Raw genomic sequence first — 12459 nt, 5'->3', positions numbered from 1 at the left:
CTCTGAGAGACAGACTGATTAGATTTTTTTTTTTTACCATTTTATCATGAGCATTAGTGAGGACCTATTATATGAAGATATGTTGAAAAGTGGTGAAGTCGTCCTTTAAGGGTACATCTGGGATGTCTTCTACCACCATGTCCTCTCCAGCCCAAAACATACTTCACACTTAAAGGAGAGTTCCAGTCATTTTATGTGTTTGCTTTGATGTGTCGCTAATCACTCACCAACATACCAGGGGCAGTTGACTTTTTTCATAGAAGCCCCTGTTGTCCATTGTGGAGACCCCTTCCACTGGCATAATGGAGTAATGCGGATAAACAAAAATCGCCTATTTTAGCAGCTCCAAAGTTCTTTTTTTTCCCACTAATCCTCATTATGCAGTGTGCTGACACTCAAACATGCACTGAATGTCCCTTATGAGCTGCCGTTCATGCAGAACGAAGTGAAGCCAGTCCTCGGGTGTTGCCAGATTATGTGAGAGAAACAAGCAACCAGCTCCACGTCGTTCTGCGTGAACGGCAGCTCATAAGGGACATTCAGTGCATGTTTGAGTGTCGGGACACTGCATAATGAGGATATAGGCCGTGCAACGGAGCATAACGTTGCTGTCGGATAGAAACCTCTTATCTCTGGCAGATCTGGCAGATCTACCTGCTCGAAACACTTTAAAGCAGGTAGATCTGCATTTTTTTTTACTTGAATCCTGAAATGTTTTGGACATAATGAGGTTTCCACCCGACAGAGACGATAAATTAGGCTCAACTCTCCTGTGTTGGTTCACTATTGGTTCACTCAGTGTCATTATGGATTAACCCATTAAGACCTGAGGCGATTCTTAAAAAAAATCAAAATCATAACAGTTTTTGGAAAACAATCTTAATTTTTTTTTCTCAAGATTTTTCAAAAATAGCAGATCTACAAGCTCGTAGCGCGGCACTCGGTGCCGCGCTATGAGCTTGTATATCTGCTATTTTTGAATAGCCAAAGACATCTAAAGTGACACAGATGCGTTCCAGGTATCAATGGGTTAAGACCTTTCTAGGTAATGCTGCTAATTACACTGTCCTGGCCTTTTGTATCTAGACATTTTTTAACATAATGAAACGCGTCCTGGGGATTAGTGGCCAGTGAATGGGAACGTATTTTCCTGTTAAAATTAAGTACTTGCTAAATTAGAACATGATTGTGTCGCCGAGGCACTTCGCCAAGGGCTTTTCTAGTCGAGATGAGAGAGCCTGAAAAGATGCCAAAGCATTTGTTTAAAATGATCATTTGAAAGAACCTTGATTGTCCGAAAATTTTACTTGTTCTTCTGACATAAAATCAAGATTTTTTTCCATGAAGTTTGCAATCAACTTTCTGGTGACATTACGTCAAGCTGTGGAACCACACGCTGTGCCGCGCAATTGCAATTATTTTTCTTTGAAAAGCACATTTTAATTATACATAATTATCGTTGTTCAACAGGGGCAACAACGCCTCTGTTCTCCACTACGGCCATGCTGGGGCTCCCAATGACAAGACTATTGAGGATGGAGACATGTGGTAAGTAACTGCATTTAACATTTTATTGAAGCAAGGTTAAAAAATAAATAGGTTGCGCCTTAACTCATTGAGTGCCAAAATTATTATTATCTATTTCTGGCCATTACAATTTTTTATTTTTTATTTTTTCAAAGTAAAAAAAAAGTGCTTAGGAAGCGAGATACAGCCTTTTTAAGTTATAATTTAAACAAGGAGGAGTGGATGGAGCTGCAAATCTTCAGATGATGATATCTTGTTGTTTTTTTTTCTTTCTTTTTTTTCTGTTTTTTTTTTCAAAAACACGTGAAACACGTTAATGGCACTCAACACCATAGCGCTAAAACACGTGAAACACGTTAATGGCACTCAATGAGTTAACAGTGGGAGTGTCAGTGGAATTATGCTAAACCCAAAACCCAGTAGACATATTCCACAAGATATGAAAAAGTTAGCACATCTCAAACTTTAAGTGGATAAATAAGTGTAAATGTGATTGTAAATTGTCCTCTTTGACTTGAAGTTAAACCCTCCATTCTTTGTAAAACGGACCTGAGTTACAATTGTGCTTGGACCGTTTTTTTCTACACCAAATGTCCTCACCAAAAATAGCCCATCTACAGTACAAGCTTTTATATTCTATACATTTTCCCCTGCAGTCTGTTTGACATGGGTGGAGAGTACTACTGCTACTCCTCTGATATCACATGCTCCTTCCCAGCCAATGGGAAGTTCACAGCAGACCAGAGGGCCGTCTATGAGGCGGTGCTCAAGTCTTCCCGCGCTGTCATGGCTGCCATCAAACCAGGTATCACCAAGCCAAGCCAAGTTACTGTGTATCGCTGTTGTCGGGCAGAAACCTCTTATCTCCACATTGTAACTTTTTATTTTTTTCCCGTAAATGAATAATACTAGACCATACCCGTCGGGGGAAATGAGCACCCAAAATATGTGCATTGTGGGTAGTGCGCTGTGCACAGACAGTAGATCAGGGATGGAAAGTGACTCGTCGCGGAGCCACAGGCTCATAAACAGTTCCAACAGCCGGAGCCGTCCCTCGCCACACACGGACCCACCCACACACGGCCGGAACCGCACACGTCCCGTCGCCGTGTCCTGGACCCACAGTGCACACACACACACACACACACAACCGTACTAATGTTTTCTTAGTGTACACGGCCCGTAAAGGAAAGTTTAAGCACGTTCTCTGTGTGTGCTTGTGCTCGACGGCAACAGTCTAACAGTGGGTCTATGGATTCGACGCATGCGCAGTTTGATCATTCATCTCATAGATCTGGGGGGGGGGGGGGGGGTAACCATGGCGACGGCTGTAAGCATGGTCCCATAGCCTGGATTATTGTACATAAAAACGCTAATAAATAGCTGACATTTGGGGAAAGTGAAAACGGGCGTCGCTGGTCCGTGCACATGCAGATCAATTGCTCCAGCCACTGAGGAGAACTGGGCTTGGGACAAACAGACACATTCTTGGGGACAGAGCTTTGTTTAATTATTGGAGGATAACATAGATACTATATGCTACACGAGCAAACATCATATTAGGATTACAAGGTGATTTGTAAGTCTTTTTGTTCGCAGACAGAATACCTACAGTTAGCTGCCTATTTTAGCATGAAAAGTGATAGAATCATGTATTAAAGTTCTCAGTCGCCAAGACTGATTTCAGTCATTTGGATTCCATGGAAGCCAGCATGTCTTCTATGGAAGCATGTTGCGCAGCAAAAATAGCCGATCTACAAGCTCTCAATGCGTCTGCGACGCATTGAGAGCTTGCAGAAAGGCTATTTTCGTTTTTTTTAAGATTAAATTGGTCAAACTAGCAATATGTCCTGAAGCATCTTCCACAATATGTTAATCGTTTGGGATATTTCATATAAAAGCAAAGGTTAAAGCCTCAATCTGTGATTTCTTCACATGGTTGGCAGTATGTAGAACAGCAGGAACTATATTACTAAAGCGTGCTAATTTTGCATATAGGATGCGTTCGAAAATACAGCTCTGAGCGCACTGGCCAATACAAACTAATAGGCAAGTGCGCTCCGGTGCGCAATTTCCGAACGCACCCTTTGTGTTAATTGTTTAGGAATCGGCGCTAGTGTGTTGGGGGGGGGGGGGATGCTTTCACACTGTTTCACAAATCGCACATTATGACATTTTCAGTCGTGAGATTTTATTTCGCTTTAATCCATGTAGAATATAAACATAATTTAGCACAAAAAGTTTGCAGGTTCGTGTTTGGTAGATCGTAGTTTACTTTTTCTATTGTAACAATGCTTCTTGGCAATAACATTTATACAGTCGGAAAGCCTGTTTATTTACCTTTTACATGGTGCCCCTTTTGTAAGGAACATGCATTTGTGGGATAGGCAGCGCAGCCAGCCGAGCATGTGGGTTTGTGCCCATGAAAAGAAAATCTTTACCAATGCCAAACAAACTTATTCCATATCCTGGAGGGACGTTTGTGCTGCGACTATTCATTCACAACTATGACAGCTGCTGTTGACTGATCTGACAAATATTTGACAATTCAGGTCCTTGGCCTGCTGTCAATGTGCACAAGAAATATGGCGCTCATCGGCCTCGTAGTATACGAGATTAGCTGTGGAAAGACGCACACGCAGCCACACATACAAGATTGAAAAGATGAAAACATCTCCTGGTGAACATGAAGGTCAAATAAAAATATACCGTTGCTGTCGGGCAGAAACCAGCTAACTCCATTTTGACACTTTTGCATTTTCTTTCCATAAATCAGTGCTATTGAACACCCTTTACGTCTGTGAGTTGATTAACCCATTAAGACCTGGAACGCATCTGTGTCACTTTAGATTTCTTTTGCTATTCAAAAATAGCAGATATACAAGCTCATATATTTTTTTCTGAAAGATTGTTAGGATTTAGAATTTTTTAAGACGCGGCCTCAGGTCTTAATGGGTTAAAAAAATATTGAACCAATGAAAAGTATTAAAAAAGCGCTTCTGACAAAAGCAGCTAACTCCATTGGATCCTCAAACTTTCTGCTAAACCGGCTAACTCCACCAAAGGAGGGTGGGGTTTGCTGGTTTTGCTGACTCCAGGCTCCACCCCCTTTTGACCTCCAACCTCATTGTGAGCTTGGAGGTCCATTCAGCTGTTCATATCAATGATGAACAAAACCTCCTAACTCCACTTTTTGTTTTGTTTTTGTCATTTCCTGAAAAATCACTACTTATTTCAGTTTTCTGGTCAATATTTCCTGTCATCACAATCAAATAGTACAGATTACAGTATATAATGGATCTGCTGGTGGCATGGCACAGTTCAAGAATACACCATCTCTGCTATAGCAGACATTTGAGACCAACGGGTTACCTGGGAGTTTGTGCAGTTGCTGTGAAACCGTCAAAAACCTGCTTTTAGCAAGTGGCACTTTTTTTTTGCCTTAGAAGATTAAACAAGTTTTAGTCTCTTAACACATCGGGTGCCAGCATTTTTTCATAACAACTTACCGCGGGTGCCAGCATTCTCCCCATTGACTGCGCTTTGCTGTTTAAAGCTCTAGACTCCACGACGAGCAAATCCATGTAAAAAAAAAAGCATCCATTCATGTAGCGCGATGACCCTGGCTACATCCTGGAACGATAACATTTCACTCGCGAATTACAACGGGGGCGGATCGCGCACCGCGCATGACCGGTTTTCCCCACCGGAAACAGATTCGGAGATATAGGCGTTTTAAAGAAGGAAATAGACAGGAAGCGGATGGGAGCCATGTTTTTGTTTCCGGTGATCTATCTGGCCGATCCTTCTCAGGATCACAATGGGTACTCCCAGAGCTGCTCTAGCCCCTCCCGTGTGGAGAAAAATGAAAAAAACAAAAAGACACCAAAACCGTACCGGTACGGTTATGGCACTCCGCGTAACTTTTTGCACCTTTTGCAAAACAGTATATATACGGTTTTGGCACCCCATGTGTTAAGTGCTAGAAAGAAACAAACACTAAGCTATTATTGGCACCAGGAACAGGCTTGGTAACAGCAGGGTTCCCTATGGAAACGCAGCACGAATTAGTACCTCATGAGCAAGCCAATAAATAAGCAAACAAGCAAGAAAGCGCTAAACTCGTGTATACTTGATTAAGTAGGTACCTACCGTATATCGTCTCTGTCGAGTGGAAACCTCTTATGTGTAAACAAAAAATAGCAAAAGTAGCAGATCTACAAGCTCAAAACGTGTCGCGTCGCGTTTCGAGCTTGTAGATCTGCTACTTTTGATGTTTTTGTGTGGCGCTGTACTATGATCGAGTAGAGCGTTAATTTACGGAAAACAGTTAGAATATGGAGATAAGAGGTCTCTGCCCGACAGCAACGATATACTGTAAGTTACTCAAGTAAAAGTATTCGTATCAAAATGTACTTAAAGTACCAACAGTAAAAGTACGAAAATGTTTGAAAATAGCCGATGCGTTGTGAGCTTGTAGATCGGCTATTTTCAAATAGCCTATAGGTATAAAATAGGGCTAACGTGGTTAATGTATGTTTTATAATATAATGATTTTTATCTGAAGTAACAAGTATCTAAAGTTTTCAAATAATCGTAGTGGAGTAAAAGTATAATATTTGCCTCTGAGATGTAGTGGAGTAGAAGTGAAAGTACAGAAAATTGGAAATCCAGTAAAGTAAAAACGCCTCAAAACTGTACTTTAAGTACAGTATTTAGTTACTTTCCACCACTGTTAGCAAGTGCATACGACAAGCAGGTACAGTATAAAGGAAGTAAGTAAGTGTGTTACTGTACAATCGAAAATACAATGTTTTCATTTACAAAATACAATAAATGTTTGCGTTTCCCACCAGGTGTGAAGTGGACAGAGATGCACCGGCTGGCCGACCAGGTGCACCTGGAGGAGCTGGTGAAGATGGGCATCCTGAAGGGCAGCGTGGCGGACATGATGAAAGTCCACATGGGCTCCGTGTTCATGCCCCACGGCCTGGGACACCTGCTGGGCATCGACGTCCATGACGTGGGCGGCTACCCAGAGGTCAGTGCCCCCCCGCCAGTGTTGATTTCGTCGACTAAAAACTATGACGAAAAATGTTGGTCGACTACCTTTTTTTCACTGCCGAAAACTAAATAAAAACTAAGCTATGATGACTAAGACTAAATATATTGACAATTTCGTCAACAAATAAAAACTAGACTAAAATGTCAGTGAGGGACTAGTGTAGAAGAGATCCAGTAGATCTAAAAGACAAGTCATGGCTGATTTGACACTTGGTTGCGCTCTGAAAATAGCAGATCTACAAGCTCACAACGCGTCTTGCTGTGACGCGTTGTGAGCTTGTAGATCGGCTATTTTCAGCTTGCAACCAAGTGTAAAATCAGCCATTACGACACCATCAAGGCACCGCCAAAATACATTTCGGATGACTAAAATATGACTAAAACTAAATGGAATTTCATTCAAAAGACTAGAACTAAATCAAAATTTGCTGTCAAAATCAACACTGGTGCCCCGCCCGCTCTATATCCCACTGTATATGCGGGGCGAGACAGAGGCTCTCTAAACCAGTGGTCCTCAAACTTTTTTATGTCAAGGACCCCAAATTGACACTTAAAAAGATATGCCACTGAAAAGATATGCCAGGGACCCCCATAAGAGAAGATTTTTACGGCTCGAGCAGTGATTTTCAACCATTTTAATTTCAAGGACCCCCAGTTTGACATGCATTAGGGCTACGGACCCCCATTTAATGGCATTTCTATCTCCGGGACTCCAATTTATATTGTAAAATAAATGTTCATTTAACTCCAGAGAGTGCACAAATGGAACCATTTGTACACTCTCAAAGTTACTGACCCATAAGGGTCCATTTGGTTCCTAACTATCTATCATTTAGCTGGGGACCCCCTGGAACTCCCCTGAGGACCCCTGGTCTAAACTAGGTGTTCCATGTAGCATTATATGTTCCAAAACATTGCCCGCCGCTGAACCGAACTGTCACACACAAACACTCCATCCAAATACATCCTTCATCACATCCAGACTTGATTATTGTAACGGCAACAGATATACAGATATACAGATATCCTAAGCAAGGGATAATGTAGGTGGTCATTATTGAAAATTAAGTCCCGACAGGGTGATTATCCACTGACGCGGAGTCCCAACACACTCTTGCCCCCCGGTCATTATTGAAAATTAAGTCCCGACAGGGTGATTATCCACTGACGCGGAGTCCCAAAACACTCTTGCCCCCCGATTTGCCTATAATACCGCCGGATTTGCCCCGGGGCGACTGTGTTTTGGGGCGAGCGTTTTGGTATTCTGCCGTTGTTGTGGATCAAATAGAGTCACTTTTCGGTTATTTCATCGTCTATTTCTCACTTCAAATGTTTTCAAAAACATTCTTGAGAGCAAAGTTTAATTGTAAATGACATGGTTTGTTTGTTTACATGGCTGTCATGTTGGATACGGCATAAAATCAAGCTTGATATGAGCAGGTGCTCTGAGTCTTCCATTAGACAGCGGTCTGTTATTGAGCTCATCGGTCATTATCCACTGATAACACACCGCTACAATTCAGCGACTTGACCAACCGGAATCAAGCATTCAACCAAGCCGTGTAATAAAGTGTATTATTACTATTATTATTTTGCTCAGGGCGTGGAGCGGGTGGACGAGCCGGGCCTGAAGAGTCTGAGGATGGGTCGGCTGGTTCGTGAGCGCATGGTGCTGACCGTGGAGCCCGGCATCTACTTCATCAACCACCTGCTGGACCAGGCCCTGGCCAACTCCGCCCAGAGCTGCTTCATCGACAACCAAGTGCTGGCTCACTTCCGCGGCTTCGGAGGGGTCAGTCTTATCCTCGTCCTCTTGTTTGCTTGTTTTATTGTGTTTGAGGAGTAGGATTTAGTTTAATGAAGAGGAAGGGCATATGAGTCACCCGCCCACTCCCAGCTCTCACATAACACATGCTGTACTGTGTGGAGGCTCACGTCTCCGTTTGCCTGTTTTGTTTGCTTTCAATCGAGTGAAGTGAAGGTGCGTTATTGTGTGGGCTTTTCTTGATTCATTTTCTTTGTTCTATATGATGCTAGTGTGAGTTCACTTTTTTAAATCAATGCAGCAGCAATAAAACGGATAACTTGTGTCATAAGAAGGCGGTCATAGCCATCACATTAAGAGATAATTTTAAGCATGAATGCTATAATATCATTAAGCACATGAATAGCAATTATTATTTTTTGTGTTTCATTTGAATTGATTTTAAAAGGAAGTGAATTGAGCACATTCTCTGGTGTAGATGTCGTCCAGACCATCAGTCTCCAACTGATCAGTCTTTCTTCTGTCTCACCACGTCTTGTACTGTATGTGTTGGTTGTTTTAATGACTGTTATATTGCTTTGGGGGGACATTTGAAGTTCACAAGTATAGTAAGTACACACACACACACACAATATTTGAGAAATAGACGTTGTGAGGACCGTTTTCTTGCTCCTCACAAGAAAAAAAATGTTTTATGGTTAAAAAAGATTTGGGGAGGCTTACAATTAGGAGAATATTCAGTTTGGGGTTAGGTTTAGGATTAGACATTTAGAGGTTAGGTTTAGGGGTCGGGTTTAAAACATGATTTATACTTTGTTGCGTGCCAGTGTCATGCACCGAAAAATAGCTGATCTGTAAGCAGTGCGACGTGTTGTGGGCTTGTAGATGTGCTATTTTTCGGCTTTGGGATTACGGTTAAATTGGCAAAATTAATTGAAAATGGCATTCATAAAATCACTGTCTTAAAATGTTGATATCCTATTTAGTATAGTAATACAAACTCTGTGTGTGTGTGTGTGTGTGTGTGTGTGTGTGTAGGTGCGCATCGAGGACGACATTGCGGTCACTGCGAGCGGTGTGGAGCTGTTGACCTGCGTGCCTCGCACGGTGGAGGAGATCGAGGCGTTCATGAGTGACCCAGCGAAACCCTTCAGCCCCGTGGTCAGCAGCGACAGGTTATAAAGGACATCGCTCCGCCATTGTCAGGCGTCGCCAACAACACATTTCACATTTTATGCAGAAAAGGGATTCTTAGCTTTCTTTCTATGATCAAATTAATTTGATTATACTGCCTGTATTTTGTATTAATATTCATATCGGGCACAACACAAACATAGCTGTACTGTAAACAATGACTTGACTTGCTACAAACACCCAACTGAAAATGATAGATGGGATTACCATTATACTGTGATAAAGGAACGACTAATTCCTAAGATGTTAGCATAAAGCAAATTAAATGTATTGTTTTCTCTTTCACATTCTCATCTGTAACACCTCCACAATAAAGCTGTATGAATCACATTCAACAGAAGCAGAACATGTCCATAAAAAGTCACGGAATGTTGTGCTTTAATTTGCCCTATAAAGAGCACTTTTGTACCAGCGATGTGCTGTCTAAAAAGATCTTGCTGCTAGGATTTCTGTGCCTCATGCTAAATGACCTTTTTTGTATTCCAATTTGTTTTTTATTATTAATGAGCAATTCCCCAAATCATCTGTGACTTAATAAACTCCCATTTTCAATTGGGTCTGTCATGGTTTGTTTCTTTCAGCTTTAGAAAAAGGATGCTATCTAAACCATAATGCTGATGTGTTGTAATGGCTATTTCTGACCTCTAGATGGAGAACTATACCCACTGTATGAGCCAAAGGCAGACCCATAGCATTTCAGCCACACTGACTGATTGTGCCACTGCTAAGATACGTTAGGTTTAGCGGGAGTCTTCAACAGGGGGTCCAGGACCCTTAGGAGGTCCTCGGATACTGCGGGGGGGGGGGGGGGGGGGGGGGAGGTCGTCAAATCTTTGTGTGATAGCAGCTTTTTTTTTTACATTAACCACTTAGACCCTAGCATCCCTACTCCTACAACATTGGCTCACGTGAGGGGTTGTGAGCTTGTAGATCGGCTATTTTCGGCAAAGAGGGGGAAAAAAGAGCAGACCAAGTACGGTCAAGTGTTGAGGGTGTAAGTGGTTAAATGAAAAATGAATAAACATGAAAATGAATCCAACACACTAGAGGAGATGGTGTGTAAAGTAAATGTATTGACAACACTGATGATAGTGCTGTCAAACTTTCAGTGAAATCTATGAAAAAGTTTAATCTGCAACACAATTGTATACAATATGTAGTGGGGTCCCTGCTTCATCTCTCTCTCAGCTAAAGAAGCAGGAACCCCTTAGCTGACAGAGAGATGAAGCAGGGACCCCTTAGCTAACAGAGAGCTGAAGCAGGGACCCCTTAGCTCTACGCAGCATCATAGTCCTCATCATAGTCAGTATCCCGGGGTCTATAACACGAAAGGAGAATTAAATAAGCCTGGATTTAAGTCAAATCCAGTTTTGACAAAGTCTGGTCCGTACAGCCTGGTTTATTCCGTTCCATGAACGCCAAGCCAGGCTGAAAAGGAGCGACTTTGTCGAGCTAGACCTTGTCAAGCCAGGCTGTGTCTAGCCAGGATGGTAAAGCCAGGCTTCACGAATTCCTCGTCTCTTCATGTTGTAGTTTAGTAATGAATGGCTCAAGCTGCTCTCAGAGCCCCTTTTATGCCAGGTGAGTACAGGTGATTTTTTTCACTGCCTGTTTTTCAGTCAGTCTTTTACTTCATTTTCTAGGGGAGGCGAGCTTTTAGTTCCTGCCACTGATAGCGTCACAATCATTTTTAACCACTTAGCTTTGGCTATTCAAAAATAGCAGATCTACAAGCTCATAGCGCGGCGCGCCATGAGCTTGTAGACCAGCTATTTTAGAAAAATCTTGAAAATGTGTGCATATCTTTCAAATATATATACATTTTTAAAGCGAACATTTTTAACTCAAATCTTTGCTTCTGGGGACCCTGGCATTTTCAGATGGGGGTCCGTGGCCAAATGTATATCAACTTAGATTAAGGCTTCGGTGCAAAATGTCAGTGTGTGTGTCGACCGCATAATCCACATACGGTAGACTGACACTGGTACTTCATAATGCCTTTCAACCTCAGCCGGGTGAAAAGAACCTGGTAGTGCTTCTCTTGATACTGCGGTAGGCCCACTTGCCCGGCCGCGGTCGTTGTAGGAGTTTGCACAGTTTGTGATTTAGGTGGTGCTTGTCCTTGATGATGCGCTGGGCTTTGACTATACACCGCTTTTTGTACAGTTCCTGTGGTGAGGATCACAGGAACTGTACGAAAGTCCTGTGGTCCTGTGGTGAGAATCGATGAGGATGGGCACATGATCTCCGCAGCCTCCTGAAGTCAACAATCAGCTCCTTGGTCTTGGTGAAGTAAAAGGAGAGGTTGTTCTACCGAGTCATGTGTGTCTGTGCAGTCATACGTGTACAGGGAGTAGAGGAGAGGGCTCAGCACGCATCCCTGGGGTGCTCCAGTGTAGGGTCAGGGGGTCAGATGTGATGCTGCCCATTCTCACCACCTGATGATGTCGGTTGGACAGGAAGTCTTGTATCCAGTCGCACATGCTTGGGTTTGGTGTAGCCCTAGGTCTCGGAGCTTTGTGTCAAGTTTTGCTGCGTCAATGGTGTTGAATGCTGAGCTGTAGTCCACGAACAGCATACGTACATATTTGTCCTTCAGCAGCTTGTTGTCCACGTGCGAGAGGACAGTGTGGAGAGCCATGGCAATAGCGTCATCGGTGGATCTGTTTTTGCGGTATGCAAACTGCCACGGGTCCAGCGAGGCAGGTAGCGTGGAGCAGATGTATTCCCTCACCAGCTTCTCAAAGCATTTGCTGACTATCGGGGTGAGAGCGAAAGCTCTCCAGTCATTCATGCATGTCACTTTGGCCTTTTTGGGAATGGGCACAATGGTTGACATTTTGAACCGTGCAGGGACCACAGCCTGGGAGAGGGAGAGGTTGAAGATGTCAGTGAAAACACCCGCCAGC

The 12459-nt window shown here is 42.9% G+C and overlaps 1 protein-coding gene across 1 annotated transcript in view; it reads left to right on the top strand.

Annotated features, from left to right (window-relative positions):
• pepd (peptidase D) overlaps positions 1 to 10105 on the top strand; it is a 34274-nt gene extending 24169 nt beyond the window's left edge. The window contains exons 11-15 of the mRNA XM_084075757.1: positions 1471 to 1548; positions 2184 to 2332; positions 6384 to 6568; positions 8192 to 8383; positions 9395 to 10105. Coding sequence (XP_083931883.1) covers positions 1471 to 1548; positions 2184 to 2332; positions 6384 to 6568; positions 8192 to 8383; positions 9395 to 9538 — 748 coding nt within the window. The 3' untranslated portion in view covers positions 9539 to 10105. The remainder of the gene's footprint in view (positions 1 to 1470; positions 1549 to 2183; positions 2333 to 6383; positions 6569 to 8191; positions 8384 to 9394) is intronic.
• Positions 10106 to 12459: the final 2354 nt, after the last annotated feature.

The sequence above is a fragment of the Gymnoscopelus microlampas genome (assembly GCF_963454915.1).
Source record: "Gymnoscopelus microlampas genome assembly, chromosome: 1".
NCBI classification, from domain to species: Eukaryota; Metazoa; Chordata; class Actinopteri; order Myctophiformes; family Myctophidae; genus Gymnoscopelus; species Gymnoscopelus microlampas.
Note: the sequence above shows the minus strand (reverse complement) of the source record. Positions and strands in the feature narration are given on the sequence as shown.